Below are 26349 nucleotides of genomic sequence, written 5' to 3'. Positions count from 1 at the left end.
ACCATGTAGTGGAGGTGGTGAGTTGCAGGCAGACATAACACAAACATTGCTGTACACTTGAGCATTCAACCAAAAGGCCACTGTCTCTGGCCACTCAGGTAAGTCTCAGTGGCCAGAGACAGTTGTCATGTGTGTGACTTGTGCTTATGTGAACGTGTGTGTTTTCTGCTTTAGAAGAAGTCCTTTTGGCTGAAGCTGATGTATAGCAGTCTTTTTGTTTTCTCTGTCTGTGACTCAACAACTCCTCTATAAGGTAAGTAAATATTAGCATTATTCTATTCTGGATTTTCCATTGTTTGTTTTAGTAGCAATACCATCTTTGTGAATCTCTTCCCAGCTTACTTTTAGTAAGTTCACTTTAAACAAATGACTTTCTTACCATATTGTTATGCACAACTTTTGTTTTTGCAATCTGAATATAGAAATCACTAAGTTCTTAAACATTTCACTTGCAGACCCAGCATTACAACAAAACACATTGGACATGAATATACTATATACTAAAGTGAAGAAAAGTGGACAAAAGTATTACTTGTTGTTTCCATGAGGGTCATTAGCCATAATTTCAACACGACTACCATACTGGTAAACACGTCCATTTGGATGAATTAATGAAGATGTAGAGCCACTGCTGCTGAGTGTCAAGACAATATTGTTCTGGAAAAGAAAACTTAGATAAAGAATTTGTGTTGTAAAAGTAAATTAACGTGTTTTTAAATGACATTCCAGCTTTCTGAAACAGGACACTAAAATAAATATAGTGGTACTTATGATTTTTGTTTGAAAGATAGTGTGTTCATCTTTTGTTTCACAATGAGCTAATCCTCATTTTCTATGTCTGTACAATGAACAATACATCATGCCTACAAAGGAACCAGTTGTACAAACTTTCACATTGTTGATTTTCTTACAACCTATATGAAATATAAGGTACCTTTCGATTAATAATCCTTATTGCCTGATCAACTGTCATGTCAATCCTGACTCGTTCTCGAAGCCAAAGTGATATTGTGCCATGTGATGTTGCTACAGCTGCTCCTATGCCCACATCTGCATCAGGTTCACGCCAGTTTTCCTGCAATTAGTGACTTCATTGTATATATGGTTCCCAACATTTCATAGGGAGATAAATGAGGTACCAAAAATTTTATATAATATCAAAATGTTAATAATATCTGTTTTAGATAGCTAATTATTGGTTATTGGTTCATGTAGTTAGTTTGTGTTGCAGAACAGATTCAGTTTTCCATACAAATTAATGTATGGCTGGAAGATGCTGTCATCATTTGAGCTAATCAGACTTGTAGTGGGGAAGAAAAGAAAGACAGTGTGAAATTTCATGAGGACATTATGAGAGTTGGAAGCAGGTACAGAAAGCCAATACAAAGACCCTCAGACATTGGAAATGAGTGGGGCAGTGCAGTACTACTTCAGTTCCGTGCAGAGCTTTGGATAACATGAACAAGTCTGTACACTCCAAACGGAAAAGCTAAATAATTAAGTCACCTGATATCAAGGTCCATATAAAAAATCAAAATGACCACAGTTTCCAGTTGTACAACAGTTGTACATCTCAGATGTATCCTTCCTTTTCAGGACACGCTCAAGTAATTACTGGAACCAGTCCCAAAAAAGGGGGTACGAGATAGTAAGAGAAAGGAAAATGAGGCTACACCCACACAAGCTACATATGCACTGCCTTAGACTGAGGAGAACACAGTGATTAAGGCTCTCCTGTATTAGGTGACACTGGCAGTAAGGATGGCCATGAGATACATCATGTTAATTGCTGTGGCTGCACACTTCAGACATCATAGCACCTACTGCATAGGCATCCCAATTTACATCCAACCATCATGGGATGCCTGCATCACAGGGTGTATATTCACCAGGAAAACCTATGTCATCTGTGTTGTCAAAACAAATACCCATAGGCAGCCACAACACGACACACCACCAGGTCTCACCCAATGGCCATCAGGGACTGCCACTTGTTCACAGAGCCTGCAGAACAGCTTCACCAGAGATTGCAGCTAGCCTATGATCAACTTTGCTATGCCAGGCAAGTGATCGCAAATAGTTCCGCAGATACATCCACCAACGGGCTTTATAAGGCAGTGCACTGTCGGCAAAAGGCAGTTTGACGCAGAGCTGCAGCCATGGACAGACACCTCTTCTAGCTGGCTAATCTCTTGGTATAGTTGACAAGCCTCTTGACATCATACAACTGTTTGTGTTCACTCCCCATGAAGAGTCATGTCTTTTTAATTATTATTATTATTATTATTATTATTTGCTATTTTGTATTTCTGTCACTCTGCAGTTGGGATTGAGTCAGTTGTTCTTTTGGATATTGTATTATTGTTTCATTTTGGTGAGTCCAATAAATTGTTTTTGGACTTGTGTTTTCCTCATTTCTATTCTGCTGGCGCAGATACTTCAGTGGAGATGAGTTGGTTTATGGGTCTCCCACGTTTACTTGGTTGTTATCCGCTATTGCAGAAGGTATTCCTGGTACTGATGAACCCTCAGCATTAGTCATAGCACTGTTGGAATGTATGCTTACAGGCGATGTTCACCTTCCCTGCTGAGGTGCCTACGCAGGGGTCCCACCCAGTTTCCCCACTTCTGGGCCTCTGTGCCCTGCCCCCTGTGTTTCCCAAGTTTGATAAATCCGTTGAGCCTTGGGGCAACTATGTGGCTTGTTGGAGTGACACTGTATTGCTCATTATGTCACTGGCAATGTTCAGCATCGTGCATTTTTCCTCACCTATGTGGGCCCGGAAGTTTATCACCTTCTGCAACAGTTGCATCCCAATACAGAAACTCATGCTCTCTCCTACAAGGCGTTGACTTCTAGCCTATTGGATTACTTTGACTCTCAGGTTCACATGGCGGCGGCACGTCACAAGTTCTTCTGCTGTCAGAAGCTTCCCGTACAGTCATACAGGGAATGGACTGCTATGCTGCAAGGTCTCTCCCGTGACTGTTGTTTTTTTCTGTGGCAACCTCCACTGCAAGCAGTTTTATGGCTCGGCACTCATTTGTGATATGATTCTTGTCTAAGCCCCCAATGATACCTTACGGACTGATCTTCTGATGCTGAAAGATCCCTCTTTAGACACCTGTTTATCCATTATCTGCACTCATGAGCAGTCCTTTTGCTTTGCTTCCACACTGCAGTCCCTGGCACAGGTCTTTGCCGCCCGGCCCCTGCATCACTGGTTCCCATCATCACCGCAGCGGCGCCGGGGGCCCCTCCTGAGGCCATGCCCACCCTGCAGGACCAGGGCACCGGTCCCCACCTGTGCCAATGGTGTCTGCAGTGGCAGCAGCAGCAGCAGCAGCAGTGACAATGGTTCACCTCCTGTAGTCAATGCTTAGTTACACATCAGAGGGAAGATAGCCGCTTCCGGAGGGTGACCTCTTGGGTCTGCGGAAAGAAGGGTCACAGAGCCGAGGTCTATCATTCGTCTTCGCTGATGGCTGTGGATCACACTGCTGTCGATGCCTCTGACTCCATCATGAATGAGGCGGACCCACTGTCACCAATTTCCTTCATGCAGTCGGTTTTTCCTCACATGACAGCGGCGATCGCTCAGACTATGCGATTGAAGGGCACTACTCTCCATTTTCAAGTGGATATGGGGTCCTCTGTGACCATCATGAATGGGGATTCCCACTATCAGTTGGGGTCACCGTCTCTTTGTTTGTTCCATTCTTCTCTGAAGAGCTACAGTAACGACATCATCAGACTACAGCGGTAGTTCTTGGCTCAGGTCCAGTATCTCACTCATGATGTCACAGCCCAGGTTTTGGTTCTCACCGCCCCCAAGGCCAACAGTTTATTGGGAATGGATCTTTTTCCCTGACTGGGCCTCAAGATACATGACTCGGACCCAGCCATCCAGTCGTTGTCGGCAGACAATCACTTGTAGCAGCTTCTGGATGATATCCTAGACATGTTCTCTGCCACATCTCTGGGGGTCAGGTTCGAAGCCCATATCGAACTCCTCCCCTCAACGATCAACTACAGGAGGAGCTTCGTCACTTGGCATCCTGACCTCCATCCATCATAGTCGTTAGGTTACGCCCATTGTGGCCCTTGAGAAGCTGAACAGATCTCTTCACATTTTTTGGGAATTTTAAGGCCACTGTCAATGCTCAGTCTGTTATTGACTCATATCCCCCACCCAAGGTTGATGACATCCTGTCCTGGTTAGCTGGCGGCAAGGTGTTTGCCAAAATTGACTTGCGGGATGCCTACCTCCAGTTGCCTTTGGATGAGTCGCGTTGAAAACGATCTCCCTTTTGGGCTCTTCCATTACAACCATTTCCCGTTTGGGGTCACCAGTGACCCTGGTCATCTTCCAGCGATATTTGGAAACACTGATGAGGGATATTCTGGGGACGGCTAACTACTTCGATGACATCTTATTCGCTGGTGTCTCCACCTCAGACTTGGCCTGGAACCTCTGGTGCCTCTTCCAGGTTCTTCAGGTTGCCGACTTCCGTTGCAAGAAGGAGAAATGTCTTTTTATTTGTTCCTCAGGTGACCTACTTCATCGATGTTTTGAGTGTTAATGGCATTCGACCGACGCCCCTGTATGTCGAGGCTATTCAGCAGTTGCTGGTCCCAAAGGTCATCTCCCAGCTCATTTCAGTCCTGGGTCAACTCAATTACTACCGCCGTTTCATCCCAAATGCCGTGGCTCTGGCAGAACCACCTCACCACCTGCTCCGTAAGAACGTTCCCTGGGATTGGTCGCCAGCTTGTGATAGGGCATTCCACTGTCTGAAGTTTTCTCTCCTGACGCCAACTTGCCTTGTCCCTTATGACTCCACCAAGCCTCTCACTTTGGCTGTCAACACGTCAGACTACAGTGTCGGGGCCGTCTTGTCTCACATCATCGACAGAGTCGAATGCCCAATGGCCTTCGCCTCCAAAACGCTATCCCCGGCTCAGCATAACTACAGCCAAATTGAGAAGAAGGGCTTGGCCATCATCTTTGGGTTTAAGAAATTCCACAGTTTGATCTATGGCCATCGCATGGCGTTATACACCGATCACAAGCCTCCGGTCTCGTTCTTTAGTGCTATGGCTGCCATCCCCATGAGAACTGCTTGCTGCCTCCAGCGCAGGGCATTGTTCCTCACGGAATATTCCTACGACATCCGTTGTCACGCCACAGCTCTCCATGCCAATGTAGATCTTCTCTCTCATCTCCCAGTGGGTGCTGACCTGGAGTTCAATGCTCACCCAGTTGCATGTTTCCACTTGGATGACACTGCTGCTGAGGCAGTCGCTGATTTGCCACTGGAAGCCAAGTTTGTCACACATCACACAGCAGATGACCCAACCCTCCAGGTGCTGATGCACCACGTTCAACATGGGTGGCCATCAGACCATCGTCAGCTGCTGCATCTGGAGGTCAGGGTGTACTCGCATTGCCGCCAGAACCTGTCTGTCAGAGATGGGGTCCTCCTCATCTTGGGTGATAATGATCGCTGGCGGGTGATGCTGCAGCCCTCCCTCCACCAGCGGGCCTTGGAGCTCTTTGACGTTGGTCATTGGGGGATTGTCCTGATGGAACACCTTGCCCACCAGCAAGTCTACTGGAGGGGAGTGGACGGCGCCATCAACTGCATGTTGTCATGTCAACAGCACCAGTCAGTAGCCCCTTGCCACCTGTTCCCGTGGCCTCCTGTTACTTCTCCTTGGTCCCATTTGCACTTGGATTTCGCAGGCGCATTTCTCAGCTCCTCCTGGCTTATCCTTGTGTACACCAGCAGTGGGTTTCTGTATGTCTCCAGCGTGTCCTCCACAACCTCTGCCCATACCATCCAAGCTCTTTCCTGCTTATTTGCTGTTGAGGACCTTCCGGAGATGTTGCTGACCGACAACAGTCCTCAATTTATCTGCTGAATTTACCTCCTCCTGCACCTCCCAGTGCATCCAGTTGATTCACACTGCCCCCTTTCATCCTGCATCTAACGGATTATCTGAATGGTTTGTCTGGACATTCAAAGTCCAAATTGCATCTCCAGCACTCCCTGGATGATGCCCATGGAGATGGATCCTGTGCCTGCAACCGCCCCCGGACTCCTATCACCCATGGCCCCAGGACCCGACATTGAGATGGGCCTTCCACACCCTCCTGGGGGTGGGGGTGGGAGGTGGGAGGGAGAGGTTTGCTGTGTCCGCACACTTTTGACATCGTAGTTCGTACTGTATTGGCATCCCACTTTACTTCCAATCATAATGGAATGCCTGCATCACAGGGTGTATATTCACCAGCAAAACCTATGTTGTCTGTGTTGTCAAAACAAAGACTTACGGCGGCCACAACACAACACACCACCAGGTCTCCATGAAAGGATGCCAGGACTACTACCCATTGGCGGAGCCTGCAGAACAACTTTACCAGAGGTCGCAGCTAGCCTAGGAACTACTTTGCTACGCCAGGCATGTGATCACAAATAGTTCTGGCAGATCCATACACCAATGGGCTTTATAAGGTGGCACACTGCTGGCAAAAGGCAGTTCAAATGCACCGCCCAGAAGGATGCAGATCTGCTACCCTGGCAGCCACAGCCAGACGCCTCTTCCAGCTGGCCGATCTCTTGGTATAGTCGACAAACCTCTTGACATTGTACAACTGTTTGTGTACATTCCCTATGAAGAGTCAGGTCTTTATTATTATTATTATTATTATTATTTGTTATTTTGTATTTGTGTTGATCCACAATTGGGCTCTAAGCACTATAGGACTTAGATCCGAAGTTGGGATTGAGTTGGTTGTTCTTTTGGATATTGTATTATTGTTTGGTTTTGGTGAGTCCAATAAATTGTTTTTGGAGTTGTGTTTTTGGCATTTCTATTCTGCTAGCACAGATACTTCATTAATGGCACTGCTCTCTCTATACAACTGTGGAGGGGTAGGTGCCTTGCATGGATGACCATGGAAGGTGAAGCACTTTTCATCCTACAAGACAACACATCCATGACAAATTACCAGTGAATGTTGAAATTAAAGTACAAGACATGAGGAATAAGGAATGACATGCAGAGACTGGACAAAGCTTTCTCAGAGTTACACCAAGAAGCTAGAAGGAATGGATTATTAAGAAAATAGGAGAGTACCAAGTTCAGCATGTTTCATACACATACCTCTGAGAACAGCTGCAGTAAGTTATGGACTTGGTGCCACATGCAATGAAGCAATGGAAGTGGCACTGGGTAGATGCAGGAAGCATATTGCTGAAAACTGTACTTGGAACAACAGATGCCCATGACATAGTCAGATAAACAACACACTGGTTCAGGCACAGACTGAGATGGACCATATCAGAACCCTGGCAATGGCATGTTACTCAGGTGACCAAACTGGTTAAAAGAGTGTTACATAATACCAGAATTTGTGTGGAGGTTCACAGCAAGAACTGAACAGTTATGTGTGGAACAACAGTTCTGTAAAAAACATTTGTATATAATGTAGGCCCAGCTACCCCTACTGGATACCCAGCTGGCTGTGACACAACTCTTGTGCATTCTTGCTGATAGTTTGCGGTTTTCTGCATTGCACTAGCAGAGTTACAGAAATCTATACACCATGTGATGCATGAACAGTTAACTCATGTCTTGTTACCATCAAGTCAATTTCTGGTTGGCTTACACTAGGCATGGAAGGACTTATCAGCCATTCTGTAATTAATTTTGCACCTCGAGAAGAGATAACCTTATCAGTATTGTACCATCCCACATCAATGAGAGTCAAAACAAATTGTCCCATCTACATGCACTAATTCATTTCCTGGTAGCAGTTACCAATGCCTGACACAAGTGATATGTCATTCACTCACATCCTGTAATATTGGGAACCTAGGGGAAGTTTGCAAAAGTCAGAGTGAAGGAAATCTACTATTTATGTTAGATGAGAAAAAGTCATGCATTGATGTTTGTTGACAAACAAGCATTACCAAAGAAAGCAGGTTACATTATGTCCATCCAGGATGATCCAGACTGCCACAGCGACTTGTGAAATAAGAGTTGTTTCTTGGAGGAATAGAAGTGCAAAGGTACCCAAAGGCACCACATCCTTATTTCCAGAAGACAGGTCCACATTAAGCAAACGCTGAATATGATCCAGTGGTAGTTATTGCAAATTACTCTGAGCAAAGACAATCTAAGGGTATAGAATGCTCAGAGCTGTGTGGCAGTAGAATACTACTGTATGGAATGAATTGTAATAGTTGGGACAAATTTTTGATTTCCACCCGCCACAGTTCTGAACCTTATGTATCCAGTATTTCACTTCCTCAGTAAACCTTTGAAAATATTACCAGCTATGAACCTGACCTATGTACATGTACACTGGATCTCAGACTACTCAGTTCTCTGGGCAAACATATTCAACAGTATTGGTGTAGGTACTACCACAAAATTGTGGTGACTGGGATCTCACCTTTGAGTACTATCTCCATTCTGGTTCTCACTAGTGCAACTTGTGTCTATTTGTGGCAGAGAACCTCCCACCCTTACAGAATCGCCATCCACTATACACCATCTGAATGGGTCAACTCTAAGAGTTTTAATTAGTCGTAAGTACAGCAGTCATTGTGCATTGTGAGTTGGACTGGACTAGCAGAAAGACAGTTAGTTTGGAAAATGTGACTAGGTACAGGATGAATGACCAAAATCTTCTAAAGAGGGGAGGAATGTTGTGCCAATACTTTTCTAGTGGCACTGCTCATCATCGTGAGTCAGCACCGTGGTATTTTATTGTGTTAATGCCAATTGATCATTCTGGCACAGTACCAACAGAGAGCGAAATCAAATTACATATAAAGTAGACACACTTTAAATGTAATAATTTTAAAAGCAAACTGCCAAAGCATTCATAATTATGTTCCTGAATTTACCACCCTCCAGGAAAGCTGTCACACTCAAAATGTCCTCAGAGTCAAGAGCACAATGACACTTGAAGGAGAAAACACCAAAAAATTTAACAAGTCATGAAATGTATACCTAAATACAGGCTGGACATCATGGGAAGGGGAATGTTCATTGCAGTAAACAAAAATATTGTGTCTACTTAGGTTAAAATTGAGTCTATCTGCAAAGCAATCTGGATACAAGTAAAGGATGTTTTTACTCACCACCTGATTACGCTGTAACAGTTTTAGCATCTTTCAAAGAAATTCTATGCTCTGTAGTGCAGAACTACTCCAATCATGCAATGTTAGTTGGACACAAGATTACCTTACACAGTATAGACTGGATTGTCTATAGATTCATTGCAGATGATATGGGAAGACAATCTTGTGGTGTATTTCTGAACACATTTTTCAAAAACTGTCATGGGTGGCTAGTTCAATAACTCAATCTTCCAGACACTGTAGCTACAAACAGACCTAACCTTATGACAGTATAAATACAGGGATTAGTGATCATGATAGCATCATAATGGCAGTGGTTAGCGAAGTTCATAAAGCCATCACAAGGACTACGAGAGTTTTTATGTTGAAAAGAGCAGTTACATTCCCACTCACACAAAAAATTGACATCATTTAGTTTAAATATGATGGATAGAGGAATTATGGGCAAACTTTAAACCTAATTGTAAATTGGGCCCTGAAGAAGTATGTGCCAAATAAGTGTATTTAAGGGCAGAAAAGACACTCTGCAGATTAATAACAAAAATGCTGGGGAAGCAGAGATTGTTGCACTTTAGGTTCAAAAAAGAATGCAGAAATCTTGACAGGCAAAAGTTATAGAAATTTGTGAGTCTATAAAACGATCAATGTGTGAAACATACGACTTCCAATTTCATATACTTGTGAAAGATCTTGTCAAGCATTATAGAAAATTCTGGTGCTATGTAATATCACTAAGTGGGTAGAAGACTTCCATTCAGTCACTCACAGTCTAGTCCAGTATGGCAATAGATGACAGCAAAAGAAAGCTGAAGTTTTAAATCCCATGGTTAAAAATCATTGACACAGAATTATAGTACAGACATTTAACCATTTCACAGACTTCCAGATGGAGGACACAGAAACAGATATTTGGCCCTGAAAAGCAACTGAAGAAGTTGAAAAAAAATAAGTCACCAGGTCCAGATGGAATACCACATACATTTTACAGACAGTATTTTTCAGTGTTGGCCCCTTACTTATCTTACATTTATCATAACCAGTCACCCACTGCATAGTCCCAAGCAAATGGACAAAAACATAGTTAACTCCTGTGTGACGAAGGGTAAAAAAGAGACCTGCAAACTTGCAGGCCAATACCCTTAACATAGGTTTTCTATAGAATTTTTGAGCACATTCTAAATTCAAATACAATTAATCTCCTGGAGACAGGAGAGATTCTGTACACAAATCAGATAGCTTTAGGCAGCATCACTTGTGGGAAACACAGCTTGCCCTTTTCTCAAACAATATCCTGTGAGCTAAATATCAGAGGCACAATCACTTTCTTTACAACACAATCATAACTAGTTTTGATCCCCAATGGCCATCTACAGATCTACTATATACAAGGGTGGTTTGATAAGTTCTCGAAACAGAATAGAAAAAAAGTACTGACATCACTGTAACTTTTTTGTTTTCCAATTTAGTCCCCTCGTAGATTAATGCACTTGGTCCAACAGTGTTCCAGTGCATCAATCCCATCTCAAAAATGAGTTTCCTCAAGGCCTAAAAATAGTTGTCAACTCCAGCTATCAATTCTTCGTTTGAAGTGAATATTTGTCCACCAAGAAAAATTTTCATTTTGGGAAGAGATGGAAGTCTGATGGAGCCACAGGTGGTGTGGTGACAATTCATATCTTAGTTCGTGTAATTTAGCCATAGTGACGGCACATGTGCGGACGCACATTTGTCTTCATAGAAGATGACTTTCTTCCTTGCTTATCTGGCTTTTTTCGCCTATCTTTTTTTGCAATTTATCTAGAAGATTAGCATAGTATTCTCTAGTAATTTTTTGCCCAGTGGGGAGATAATCTACAAACAGAATCCCCTTCGCATCCCAGAACACTGATGCCATGACCTTCCCCGCTGAAGGAATTGTCTTTGCTTTCTTTGGTGGCAGAGAATCAGCATGTTCCCACTGCTCTGACTGTCTCTGGGGTATAGTAGTGCACCCAAGTTTCATCTGTGGTCACAAACTGGCATAAAAAAATCTTGCTCATTTCTCCTAAAATGGGCTAAAATTATTCTGATATGTTCATTCTCATGTGTTTTTGATCCAGTATCAAGAGTCGAAGCACCCATCTAGCAGATAATTTTTTCATTTCCAATGCTTCAGTTAAAGTGTGATATACCCTTTCAGATGACATCTGGCAAGTGTGATCATTTGTCCACTTGGCAATAGTTGAATGTGAAGGAGCAGAGTCCCCCAGCATCTTCTGGATATCGGCATGAATGTCCCTTGGTTTCATACCTTTCTTTACGAAGCACTTAATCACTGCTCGAATCTCAATTTTTTCCGTCTTCAAAAATCACTATGAGGGCACAACACAGCCACGTCACTGCCGCAGCTCTCTTCCAAGAGTGATGATGTGGCATGTGTTTACAGACAACACACCAATGAATATCACATAAAAAAACTTGTTATGCAAGCACTGACCTCTTGTGGTGATTCTGACAACTTTTCAAGCTGCCCTTGTAAAAACGAAAAACCTTACATTAAGAGTTGAATAACTACACACATTTTCACCAGGTCTTCTTGTGAGCTAATCAAAGAGCTCTTCATATACACGTGAATCATAACAATGTGTGGCATTTGGTGAACATACGTTCATGTGTTGTCAGACTAAACATAATACCAGAAATCAGGGAATTATATATATATACAAATAAGGGTACTTTTCTTTCACTACTCTTTGTGCTAGAAGTGCAAAGACAGTATAAGACAATCTTTACTTCTGAAAACCATAAAATATGACAGATATTTCACTTGGATATTCATAAAAAATAAAATCAAAATATATACTGTTTAAGCAGCAAAACCCAAATTTAAAACAGAGTAATGTCTGTACAACGAAAGAGACGGGGGAAATCCTTATGGTACATATTCCTGATGGTTGATGGTGCTGCACTTTGGGCTGTTAACTGTTCGTGCCACTGCCCATAAGCTTAGAAGAGACATCACAAAATGGACAACCCAGGCAGATCTCTACTGCAACTTGCTAGTGCTCTTCTTCTGAGTGTAAGGTGTTTAGGTTAGCTGGGTAGATGTTAGGAATTGAAGATGCGGCACACATGGCACAATGTGGCACTCCGTTGCAAGGTGGCCCCATCAGCAGCTACAAAATGTATGCAGGATGCAGTGACTACCTCAGCTCAATAGATCATCATCAATATTAAAAGCATGAACCTGTTGTAAACTCATTATGCGTTAATGATAGAACATGACATAGGGAGAAACAGAGATTTTTAGATTTGACTATTTTAACAAAACTGGCAAACATGTTTCCAGATACATAGGAAACTGAGAGGTACAGACATGATTATCAATGCCCATTCCAACCATCCAGAACATCTGAAACAAGCATACTTCTACTCTATGATACAGAGAACAATACTGCTTCCATTATGCCAAGCAGAACTGAAGAAAAAAGTAAGCATATTAAGACAGGTCATCCTGGCAAATGAATATGACCCAGACATAGTGTACACTGTATATAAGACAGCTTAAAATATTTAAAAAATGCATTTCTGCAGAAGTTTCAGAAAATTCAACTATATCCCACCTCACTGAAAGAGATTTCTAATATTATTAGTTCTCTTAAAAACAAATGTTCCAGTGGTTATGATGAAATCAGCACTACCATAATTGAATGTTGCTCCTCAGAACTTTGTGACATACTGAGTTACTTATGTAATGAATCCCTCCACAGTGGTAATTTTCCAGATAGGCTTAAATATGCTATTGTCAAACCATTATGCAGAAAAGGAGACAAATCATCAGTGGAAAACTTGCATCCCATTTCATTATTGGCGATATTTTCAAAAGTGTTTGAAAGGGTTATGTACAATAGGCATTATAAACACTTAGTACAGAAAAATATTCTCATTCGCAATCAGTTTGGATTTCGGAAAGGATTGTCAACTGATCAAGCTATAATCACTTTTACAGATTATATATTATAATCAATAAATCAAAAGTTATTACCAATTGGAATATTCTGTGATCTGGCTAAAGCTTTTGATTGTGTTAAGCATGATATCCTTATACAAAAGTTAAAATATAATGGGATAACAGGAGCAGCAGGCTCATGGTTCTCATCCTATCTTTTTAATAGAAAACAGTGTGTGTATCAGGCTTACCACATAAAAAAGGTCATTGAAAATATGAAACCGTCAGACAAGGGGTGCCCCAGGGCTCTATTTTAGGTTCCTTGTTGTTCCTATTATACACTCCTGGAAATTGAAATAAGAACACCGTGAATTCATTGTCCCAGGAAGGGGAAACTTTATTGACACATTCCTGGGGTCAGATACATCACATGATCACACTGACAGAACCGCAGGCACATAGACGCAGGCAACAGAGCATGCACAATGTCGGCACTAGTACAGTGTATATCCACCTTTCGCAGCAATGCAGGCTGCTATTCTCCCATGGAGACGATCGTAGAGATGCTGGATGTAGTCCTGTGGAACGGCTTGCCATGCCATTTCCACCTGGCGCCTCAGTTGGACCAGCATTCGTGCTGGACGTGCAGACCGCGTGAGACGACGCTTCATCCAGTCCCAAACATGCTCAATGGGGGACAGATCCGGAGATCTTGCTGGCCAGGGTAGTTGACTTACACCTTCCAGAGCACGTTGGGTGGCACGGGATACATGCGGACGTGCATTGTCCTGTTGGAACAGCAAGCTCCCTTGCTGGTCTAGGAATGGTAGAATGATGGGTTCGATGACGGTTTGGATGTACCGTGCACTATTCAGTGTCCCCTCGATGATCACCAGAGGTGTACGGCCAGTGTAGGAGATCGCTCCCCACACCATAATGCCGGGTGTTGGCCCTGTGTGCCTCGGTCGTATGCAGTCCTGATTGTGGCGCTCACCTGCACGACGCCAAACACACATACGACCATCATTGGCACCAAGGCAGAAGCGACTCTCATCACTGAAGACGACACGTCTCCATTCGTCCCTCCATTCACGCCTGTCGCGACACCACGCGGGCTGCACGATGTTGGGACGTGAGCGGAAGATGGCCTAACGGTGTGCGGGACCGTAGCCCAGCTTCATGGAGACGGTTGCAAATGGTCCTCGCCGATACCCCAGGAGGAACAGTGTCCCCAATTTGCTGGGAAGTGGCGGTGCGGTCCCCTTCGGCACTGCGTAGGATCCTACGGTCTTGGCGTGCATCTGTGCGTCACTGCGGTCCGGTCCCGGGTCGACGGGCACGTGCACCTTCCGCCGACCACTGGCGACAACATCGATGTACTGTGGAGACCTCACGCCCCACGTGTTGAGCAATTCGGCGGTACATCCACCCGGCCTCCCGCATGCCCACTATACGCCCTCGCTCAAAGTCCGTCAACTGCACATACGGTTCACGTCCACGCTGTCGCGGCATGCTACCAGTGTTAAAGACTGCGATGGAGCCCCGTATGCCACGGAAAACTGGCTGACACTGACGGCGGCGGTGCACAAATGCTGCGCAGCTAGCGCCATTCGACGGCCAACACTGCGGTTCCTGGTGTGTCCGCTGTGCCGTGCGTGTGATCATTGCTTGTACAGCCCTCTTGCAGTGTCCGGAGCAAGTATGGTGGGTCTGACACACCGGTGTCAATGTGTTCTTTTTTCCATTTCCAGGAGTGTATACTAATGACCTTCCATATCCAATGTCACAAAATGCAAATTTTGTCCTATTTGCAGATAATTCAAGTATTGGTTTAAAAAACAGTACCTGTGATCTCACTGAGCAATCAGCTAATGAAATATTTGTTAAGTTCACAGCAAATAGATTGTCACTGAATTTTGAAAAGACCCAGTACATACAGTTTAGTACCTCACAAAGAATACCTGACCCTATAAGTATAATGTGTTCAAACAATGAAATTAAAGCTGAAGACAGTGTCAAATTTTTAGGGCTACAACCTAAATTGGAAAACTCACACTCTAGACTTAATGAAATGCCTTAGGTTAGCTACATTTGCAGTATGCTTGATAGCAGAAATAGGTGATTTAAAAATCAAGAAATTAGTTTATTAGGCCTACTTCCATTCAATAATGAGTTATAGAATTATCTTTTGGGGAAATTCCTCTAACAAAGAGAACATTTTCAAAATTCAGAAACGAGTCATTATCATTAGAATTATGTCTGGTGTCAGATCTAGATCATCATGCAGAGACCTCTTTAAGAAACTTGGTATTCTAACTTCTACTTCTCAGTACATATACTCATTGATGTCTTTGCCATTTCCAACGTGTCTCTTTTTTTACACAAAATAGTGCAAAACATGATTATAATACCAGCACCAAGAACAATCTGTATAAGTACTATAAAAGCTTAACATTAGTACAAAAGAGAGTCAAATACATGGGTACTCATATATTCAATAACTTCCCAGACCATATCAAAGGTCTTGTAAGTGATAAAAATCAGTTTCAGAGTGAATTAAAGAACTTCCTGTTGGCCAACTCTTTCTACTCCATCGATGAATATCTTCACAAGGATTACAGCACATAACTCTGTCTGCATTAGAATTGTACAATATCCATGTATGTGAGTAAAAAAAGAAAAGAAAACCCTTTGGCTCTTTCCACATCCCAGAGACTCCTCTCCAAGGGATCCATGGAAAACAATAAATGTAATGTAATGTAAAAATTGCATTCAAGACATCAGATAATTCAATTCCATAAAACGTCATTCTGTGACTGTGAAAAAGGCTACATTGACCATACAGGCTGTTCCCTTGGCTTGAGATTCAAGGAGCCCATCTACGCCAACAGTAAAATGACTGTCTTAGAATGGAATGCATGGCATATCTGTCTTATCAGAATAGTGTTTCTGTTTGAAAACTGTCCTTAGACACTGTAGCTCATCAGCAGACCATTGGCATCTCAGATAAAATGTGCTCTATGTAACCGAAGAGTGTAAGACACTACTGTGTTGTGAAGGACGATGACAGCTTATAAGCCTGCAAATATAAGTCTGTGTGAGTTTGTTTGCAGTATACACTATGTCCCATTATATCGTTGACATTTCCAGGTATGGTAATATGCCATATTTCTCCACTTCCATAGTGAACTGTATATTCAGATGGACTGAGTTCAGCTGCTGGAGAAACATGGGTGATGTGTCCATTCCATGGGGGAACACCCCAAATGTATTATCTACATACCGCCAGAAGCAGGAAGGTTGGACATTTGTCAACTGCATTGATTTTTCTTCAAAGTCTGTCATAAAGTAGTTAGCCACCATGAAAAACAGAGGACTTCACATGGTTACATCATCCACTTGTTCAGAATACTGGTTATTGAATGAGAAATAAGTTGAGGTGAACACATTTGAACAATGCCACAATGTCTTTCTTGTTCTTGCTGCTGATGCACTCTAATGAGTCATCCAGGGATACTTTCTTTCATAAATAAAGGTACAATGTCGAAGCTAACCGAAAGATTTGATGGTTGAGGCTGAAGCTTCTTTAGGTGTTTTATCAAGTTCTCTGAATTCTGGATATGATGGTCACAGTAGCCTACAATAGGTCCCAACAGAGAAGTAAGACATTTAGCAAGGAATAGGTAGGAGATGCAATATCACTCACTATTGGTGGAAGAGGGGACCCATCTTTGATAGGCTATGCAGTATTGGGGGAACTGCAGCCTGTTGGCATAGTCCCTCGATAACTTTTAGCTGGAAGAGAACTCTTCTCGAGTAGATCTAATGTTTATCTCTGATTCTTTTCAGTCAGATCCTCTCTTAGATTGTGTTAAGCAGGATCACCGAGCAGCAGCTCTATCTTGGCATTGTATTCACTCATGAGAGAAGGACGGTAGTATTCCTCTTGGCAGGAGGTAAAATAACAAGGTCTTTTTCTGCTCTCAAGTCTTGTAGAGCCTTCCTTGCTGCTCAACTGAGCTAAATACAACAACAAGATAGAGACACTGGTTGATGATCCTACTTATCGTAAGATAAGAGAGGATATGACCCGAAGATTCTGGCTAGAGTCATGAAGGGCCTGCACTAATAGGCTGCAGTTCCCCCAAGCCTACTGAAGATACGTAAGGATGAGTCCCCTCTTCTCCCAACAGTGAGCACTATTGGAACCCCTGCCTATTTCCTCATTAAATGTCTTACTTTACTGTTAGGATCTCTCGTAGGCAAATGTGACTATCATACCCAGAATTCAGAGGACTTCATAAGATGCCTAAAGATGCTTAAGCTGCAACCATTGGATCCACTGGTTAGCTTTGAAGTTATATCTTTATCCATGAAAGTACCTTTGCAGGACTCGTCAGAGCTTATCAGCAGCAAGTTAGTGTAAAACATATGACACGGTTCAAACATGTGCTTACCTCAACTTTTGCTATTCAGTAAACAGTATTTTGAATAAATAGATGGTATTGCAATGGGCAGTACGTAAATGATACATTTGTGGTGTAGCCTCATGGAATAGACACTTTACCCATGTTTCTCCAGCATTTGAACTCCCTCCTTGTGACTACACAGTTAACCACAGAAGTGGAAAAAAGCATGTATTACCATTCCTGGACGTAATGGTTAGAAGGAAATTGACAGTACACTAGGACATAGCAATTACCACAAACTGACTCAAACAAAGTTACACTTGCAGTCCATAAGCTGTCATCAGGCTGCACAATGTGTTAGTCTTTTACATTCATTGATACATAAAGCACATGTGGTCTCAGATACCAACAGTCTGTTGAGTAACAGTGACAATATTATTGGTAAATGTGGTTAACAGTTTTCACACACAGCTCCTTTGTAAAGTGAGTTACTTGTGGTGCAAACTTTATGATAAATAGTTCAACAAACATTGCCAAATACTCTGTTTGCTATGTACAGGTTTATTTATTTTATCAGTGATTCAAAAACTTATAACTGTTTTAGAGATGTACACCATAGTATGTACATGATTCTTGGGTTATTTCACTTGCAATAAAAATATTGCAATCCAACATCCAGTGTAGTGCATTCACCATCATTATTTATTCTTTCAGATAAATGCTCCTGTCATTACTTTATTAATTCTTTAACTGTATAGCTTCATCAACTGCTCTATAATCAAGATTCATAATTTGATATTCTGCTAGCTATCTTGTTTTAATTGTGCTGAAAATCAACAGTGTGCAACCAAACCTCTACAGAGTGCAAGTTACATAAATTCTATGTTGCATGCTTGCCTGTCTATGAGGTGACTGTAAGGTTTGCTCTATAATAGCACATTAGAAATTCAAGGTTCACACCCTTCAGGTATTGCCGTACATTCACTCCATAATCACACTAGTGCCAGAATGGAAGATAACAAAAAGATGCCCAAAATATTGAATTTGGTCTTCCAAAATTGAAAAGGCATCAGACCAGAAGAGATTCTAAAAAGATCATGTGAAAGAACCCACTCCCCTTCTAGCACCAGTTTATCATAGATTGTTCCCATTTTCAAGAAGGGTCATAGTATAGATGCACATAATTGTAGAATTATGGAACATGTTTTAAACTCAAGAATTTTAATGTTTTTGGAAAATGAAAATCTCCTCTATAAAAATCAAAATGTATTCTGCAAACAGGGAAACTCAACTTGCTCTGTTTCTTTATGAGATCCATATCACTGTAAACAATGCCATATTTCTTGACATCACCAAGGCATTTGAAACCATCCCACTTTGCCATTTAGTGAAAAAAATATGAATTTACTGAGTACGGACCTGATTTGTCTGCATTTAAGACTCTTAACAGAACAAAACTGACTGATTTAAATGTAATTTCCAGAGTACCCAAAAGAAGTGTGATAGGACTGTCACTGTTTAAAATGTATATAAATGATCTAGTAGAAAGCATCAGAATCCATTTAAGATTGCTCGTAGATGATGTGGTTGTCTGTAAGAAAGTAGCGACACCAGAAGACATTATGAGTTTGCATAATGAACTACAGAAGATTGTGAATGGTGCACACATAGAAAAAAAACACTGCTGTACAACAACACTATTGATGACAAATTGCTGGAAACCAGTATCTAATGTAAGATACCAAAGAGTAAATATCCAGAGCAAACCATAAGTTGAATGATTACATAAAGTAAACAGTATGAAAAGCGAGGTCAGACTGAGATTCCTAGGAAGAGTCTTAAAGAAATGTAACTCATCCACAAAGGAAGTGGCTTACAAGGCACTTGTTTCACTGATTCATGAGTGTTATTCATTTGTCTCGAATCTTTACCAGGTAGAACTGATAAAGGAGATAGAGAAGGTCCAACATGTTTCACCATGGAATGTTTTAGTCGGCACAAGAGCATTACACAGAAGCTTAGCAGACTCCAGTAGCAGACATTACGCATTGTGTGGTTTAATATTGAAATTTCAAAAGAGCACTTTCTGGGAAGAATCAGGCAACATATTACTTCCTCCTATTCGCATCTCATGAGAAAAGAGTGATAGAAAATTCAAGAAATTAGAGCTAATGCAGACGCTTACTGACAATCATTCTTCCCACATGCCATTTGTGAGTGGAACAGGGAATGGGAGATCAGTTAGTGGTACCAGAAATACCCTCCACCACACATCATTAGGTGGTTTGTGGAGCATGATGTAGATGTAGATGCAGGTGGGAGAATTCCTAACAGGCTTAAAACTGCTGCTGTCAAAAATCAGAAAAAAGAAACAAAATAATAGCACTCACCCATTTCAGTCCAACCAACGTTTTCATAACTTTAGTAAAACATAAAACACTCATAGCATTGGACTGCAACAAGCCATGATAAGAGGATGTGTAGAACAGCAGAACCAAAACAAGTCATTTAAATGGCAGAGAAGTGGTATGCACATAGGCCCAACAGCACCCTCTTCCGTATGATTGGACATGTCAGTGTTACACAATGCTCAATCAATGCAGAGCCATCATACGAAGTATAAATGTGTAACCAAGTGTCACTATGCCTCGCCGACATCACAGAGTGGAATATCAGCATGTGAGTGCATTAAAACAGGGCAAAATGATTGATCTCCAGGAGGTGGGTCTGTCATTCTGCGACATTCTGGCTCGTACAGGGCACACTGCTTCAACTGTGAGGTGTGTGTGGAACCACTTGAGAGAAGAGAGCCATCCACAAGTTCTGGAAGGGTACTGGATGAAACACTGTGACCACAGTGCAAGAAGACTGCCATCTTGTCTGCTTGGCCATAAGAGACAGAACAGTAACACAGTGTTGGAGCATTGCAACAGATGCGGACATGTCTGTTTGGATGGTTCAGTGCCTGCAGGCTGGCTGGTGATGTGTATGCCATTGTGTCAGCTTCCACTGACCAGAACCCACCAACACCAACAACTGAAATGGGCACATGAACGTCGACACTGGCATGTTGAATGCCAAAATGTAGTGTCTTTGGATGAGTCCCACTTCAACTTGTCCCATAGTGATGGCTCCACATCTGTTTGATGCCGCTGTGGTGAACACAATCAGGCAGACTGTATTGTTGAGGTGCATAGTGGGCAAATGTCAAATGTGATGGTTTGGGGCACCATTGCCTGTAACTCACAATCCCGTCTCCTACATCTCCAATCTGAACATCTATTGTTACATCAGAGAGGTTTTACAGTCTACTGCCCCTTGTGTTCAACATGTCATATTTCAGCAGGACATCTCCCAGCCATACATGGCAAGGAAAGTATGAGCCTTCTTCAAACAATGAGGGGCACCACTGCTTACCTGGCCTGCTGACTTGCCTGAGATGTCACCCATCAAACATGTCTGGGATATGGTCAGTTGGCAACTTATTTCTTCAGGTCCTCCCGCAGCCACTGTTGATGTTTGGTGCATGCACTTACAAACCACATGGCAGAGTATTCCCCAGCAGCATATTCAGGTGCTCTTTGATTCCATGTTACAACATCTAGCAGCTTTGATTGCAACATGTGATGGCACTATTCCATACTTAATTTCCACAGTCGCAACGCATGTACCGGTCTGTAATACTTATCATTTGTGTAGTGTCCTGTCCCTAATCAGTTGATAAATTTCATTGTGATCACACCTCTCAGTTCGGGTGTCTCATTTTTCCACAAAGTGGAGTAGAATTTATAAAAATTTAATGAAAACATAATTTTCAGTGTCTAACAGTTGGGACTGAAATGCAGTGTCAACTTAATAGGCTATATCCATCTTGGCAGATTATATGTTGGAATCAATAACTCATTAATTTTTAGCACTGGGAGTATTCTGTTACCTAGTTAAGGATTTTGAACAAATATAATTTCCTTCAGCAAAAGTTGAAATATGTTCAGCATAGAAAGCAGCATGTATCAACTGTTTGTGCAACAGAGCATAATAAACAGCCTGAATTTTAAGAAATCAGGTGACATGTACCACAGAGATCTATTTTTGAGTCCTCTGCTATACGTTATTCTTGTTAACAACACTGCTTTGAAAATCTTTGCAGGTTATATGAGTATAGGAACAAAAAAATATTACTGGCCCTCATACTGAAATGACACTTAATAAAACACAGTAGGATATAAGGACTATCATTAAATGTTGTCAATATTCAGTACACACAGTTAGGTAATTATAGAACACAAAATCTCTAATTGTAATTTTTCTGTTAGGACTATCTTGAGCAGCATTGCCTCGGTGGGATTTCTATAGTACCCATTTCTCTCACTAGGGATGTAGTACACAACTCCTTTAAAGTGCTGTTCTGCCAGTAGTGTTGCCCAGAGAAGTTATGCCTGCTGAAACTGAACCTTTTTGCCACAGCTGTTTTGTTCTCTCCTTCTTTTAAGAAGCAGATTCAAATGAACAACAAACAGGTGTGAAATCTTGCTTTCTGCTTAGAAAACGTGCAGTTGAAAACAGCTTAAAAAGAGGAAGAAGGAGGAGAAGGAGAAGAATAAGAAGAAGACGAAGAAGAAGGTCAGGAGAAATTCATTTCTACTGATGATAAACCCCCTCATAACCAGTGCACAGTCATTCTTTTATAGTGATGAGATGAGTTCGTATGGTGATACATCACACCCATGAGCCAAGCTGAGGTAATTAATCAATTGCTATTCAGCCACAACCAGCAGACATCACAACTGGTGGTTTTAAATGTCAGAGTAGACAAATAGTTCAGCCCAGCATATGTGACACTTGCCACTGGGTTTTGCTATTGATTCCAGACATCAAATCCCTAAGACTCACACGGGACCAGAAGAATCCCAGCAGGACTCCACTGAAGTGCCAGGAGAAAGTGACAAGGTGTTTCTGGTGAAGTGAATGCTGCTCTTCCTCTGGTCTGTTGTCCTGGATGGAAGCATCTGTGTGAAAAGACATATCATATAGGTTGTCAGATCACTGATAAGGTGACCCAAATGACATGTGATGGGTGTTGGCCCCAGATGAAGTGAGATACGAGGGTAAGTCAATTATCATCCACAAAGTAGTTGAAAAATTTTATTGTAATCAAATAGGAAACTTACAAGAACATCATTTTTTGTTATAGTCTCCTTGCATTTCAATGCACTTGGTCCTCACTGTACAAGCTTCCTGATGCCCTCGTAAAGAAGTTTCTCAGTTGGGCTGCAAGCCAGGAATGCATCGCTTCTTTCACTGCTTTGTCTGAGGTAAAATGACGGCCCCTTAATGCTCATTTGAGTGGAACAAACAAGTGATAGAAGGGGCAAGATTGGGATTATATGGAGGTTGGTCCAGTACTTCAAATTTGAGTTTCTGGAACATTTCAGCAGTGTGGGCAGCAGTATGCAGACGGGCATTGTCGTGCAACAACACAACACAATTTGACAGCAATCCTCAGTGTGTGCTTCAAATTGCAGGCTTTAGCCTGGCAGTAAGCATCTCACTGTACAGTACACTGTTTACTGTTGTGCCCCTTTCCCCATAATGTTCCAGTATGGACCTTGTGCATCCCAAAAAACCGTAAGCATTAGTTTTCCTGCAAACGGTTGGGTCTTGAAATTTTCCTTGCATGGAGAATTTGGATGTTTCCATTCCTCCCACAAAACCGTAAGCATCAGTTTTCCTGCAAACAGTTAGGTCTTGAAATTTTCCTTGCATGGCGAAATTGGATGTTTCCATTCCATACTCTGCCATTTACTCTCTGGCTCATAATGATGGATTCAGGTTACGTTACCGGTTATGATCCTGTCTAAGACATTGTTCCCTTCATTACCATAATGATCCAAATGTTTTCTTGAAGATGTCCAAGTGCATTGGTTTATACAACTGTGTGAGTTGTTTTGGGACCCATCTTGCACAAACTTTCTGAAACCCAAGTCTGTAGTGGATGATTTCATAGGCAGAACCATGACTAATTTGCAGACAATGTGCCCCTTTGTCAATCTGTCTAAGAGAATCATTTCACGTGAACAATGGTTTCTTCATTTGTGGCAGTAAACAGTTGTCTGGCTCCTTCATTATGTGTAACACTTGTGCGACCATTTCGGAATTTTTCAATCCTTTTGCAGACACTCCATTGTGGCAAAACACTGTTCCCGCACTGTAGTGAAAGTCTTCAATGAATTTTGGCCCCTGATATGCCTTCCGACCACAAAAAATGGATCACTGAACGTTGCTCTTCTTTGGTGCAAATAGATAGTGGAGCAGCCATGATTAACAGCACGGCAGCGATAAAGAAACTAACCTAGCATCTTGAAAATTGCAAAGATTTAACAACAAATAAACAAAGCATGTGTTATCAACGTAAAATGACAGTACTGCCGAACTAAACAAAAATATAACTAAATTGTGGGTAATAATTGACTTACCCTTGCAGCTTGCAGCACACTGTATCATGCTGTATCATGGCACTGAGGCCTATTATCTCTTATCTCTGAGAGCCACATTGGTTCATCTGCAATTGCTGATTGTGTTCACACTCACCTACCTAGGGGGGAGTGGGGGGGGGGGGGGGAGTGCTAAGAGGATCACCAGGATGATCCAAATGTATATGCCCAGACAAAAGCACCAGACTAGAATCAGAGAACATGCATGCATGGGATTGTGGTGGATGGATTGTAATGTTAGAGGTGCATTAAGGTTCAGATGTGCTTTCCACAGAATGTCTCAGCATGACTCTTCATCTTCCATTGGTGTGGTGCAGTTTGTCTGAGGAGTAGATTCTGTGATGTCTCTATTGGGAGTCCACCACTATTTTGATCATTTGCTGTTTAAATTATTGCATCATCCACATTGCCTGAATGTCCCTTTGAGGATACAATGGTGAACATGTCACATACTCAATATTGGTTTTGTATAGGATTCCTCAATTTGCTTGGCTGTGATCTTAGTGTGTTACCACCAAACATATGGAATTCAGGAACCACCCAGGGAAATCTATGTGGATGCACTCATATGACCGGCTTAGAGTCGGTCATGGTGAGAAGGTGTCTGGCCAAACTGTGTGATAGTTGCACATTTGGGACAAGTGTAAAATCACAACCATGAAGTAGACTGCACATGCCAGCAGTTTCTGTTTCTACACAGCACATACCTTAATCTTCATTCTCGTGCACTTTTGTGAATAAGTGAGTACTATTTGTGTATTTAACTGTGTTGGATACTGTTAACTAACATAATTTCCATGTTTACATTTTTTTAGCATTAAGTGTGAGGTGAACTAACAGCAGCACAGCAGCAGTAGTTAGATAGCATTTGGTGACTGCTTGGATCATTGTTATATTACTTTCCTTTGCAACCTAGATGAACATGGAAAAAAGATGGATTGCATTTGTTGTGTACTAATGTAGGAGAAATTGGCCACTCTCTAGAAATAGTTGGATGCTACGTTGGTCATGATCAATATATGCTTCAGGTAGTTAGCCTTACAAATCTCTAGGTGAAGGCAAAAGTTGGTATCAGTGGCATGGTTGTTATCTTGCAACTTGTAGAGTATAGAGAGAAAATTTTTGGAATACAGAAGTGGATTAGAATAATTATATTTGGTGCTAGTCCTAGAATATTCTACACAGACTACAAGCTTAAATTGTCCAAGTCATTGTGCATCTGTGTCATAAATGTCCAGACAAGGCATTCTGCCTCTCCATTCAACTACACATGGAAAGGAGATGCCTCGACATGGTGAATGCCATTGTGGGTAAAAAGTCCTTGAAAAACTGTGTCATGAACAGTTGACCAGTGTCCTAAATCAAAGTGCAAGGCAAGCCTCCAATGGAGAATATCTTCGACAGGATCCAGACAGTTGTGTCTGCCATTACAAATGAACAATGAATGACATAAAGACAACAAGGAAAAGTATCAGTTGCGAACAACCAGAAAGTGTCTGAAAAGGGACCAATGTGGACTCTTTTTGAAGCCTGTGAAGGAGCAATCCATGGTGAAAAAACAGTGTGCAGGCCCACCTACTGATCCGAACACTTCCTGCAGGCCACAACAAAGTGTTCCACCTCCTGACTGATATTTGGCCAAAACACATGGCAGCACACCAAACAATTTGTATGAGATATCCCCCACCTGACCCTGATGTAACAAACGGAGGACCCTCCACCACAGAGCCACTGGAACCACAACGGGGGTGGAGTAAACTCTTCCAATGTCAGAAGAATAATACAACCTAAGAGAGAGAGATGATAGCGCAATGTGTAATAATTCCAAGTGGGTCCAATGCCCAGCTAGGTGGATGGTCAAGCCACCCAGGTTGTATCATCTGCATGACCTGCTGGACACCAGACCCACTGCCACAGTAGAGGCAATACTGAACTGGTGATGGGAAAACAATCCACCACGTGCCGCACCTCAATATCCATTTGAAACCAAAGCAGTTATTCCTGACTGAATGATGTGTCAGTGTCCATGGGGAGTCTGGACAGAGCATTCGTGTTTGCATGTTGCAATATGGAAAGAAAATGGATCTCATAATTGTAGCAGGACGAAACTAGGGCCTAGTGCTGAAAATGGTGGACAGTTTTGTCTGGTAAGGATGCCGACAGGCTAAACAGGGAAACCAAAGGTTCATGGTGAGTAATTAAATGAAATTGTGCACCATACAAAAATACATGATTTTTTTTTATGGCCTAGACAATAGCAAGAGCTCCCTTTTCCACCTGAGAATAATGTTGCCAAGCCAAACTGAGTGTTTTTGATGCAGAGGCAATGCGCTGTTTAGAGCCATAACAGTGGCGATGGGCC

At 42.1% G+C, this 26349-nt stretch overlaps 1 protein-coding gene across 2 annotated transcripts in view; it reads right to left on the bottom strand.

Moving 5' to 3' along the window:
- Positions 1-26349, bottom strand: part of LOC126334677 (uncharacterized) — a 108081-nt gene that overhangs the window by 41775 nt on the left and 39957 nt on the right. For both annotated transcript variants that reach the window (XM_049997150.1, XM_049997149.1), the window contains 2 exons: positions 935-1075; positions 533-657 (listed from right to left, as the gene is read on the bottom strand). In XM_049997150.1, coding sequence (XP_049853107.1) covers positions 533-657; positions 935-1075 — 266 coding nt within the window. The remainder of the gene's footprint in view (positions 1-532; positions 658-934; positions 1076-26349) is intronic.

This window comes from Schistocerca gregaria, chromosome 2 (assembly GCF_023897955.1).
Source record: "Schistocerca gregaria isolate iqSchGreg1 chromosome 2, iqSchGreg1.2, whole genome shotgun sequence".
In the NCBI taxonomy this organism is placed as follows: domain Eukaryota; kingdom Metazoa; phylum Arthropoda; class Insecta; order Orthoptera; family Acrididae; genus Schistocerca; species Schistocerca gregaria.
The sequence above is the reverse complement of the archived record's forward strand: the minus strand, read 5'-3'. Positions and strand labels throughout refer to the sequence as shown.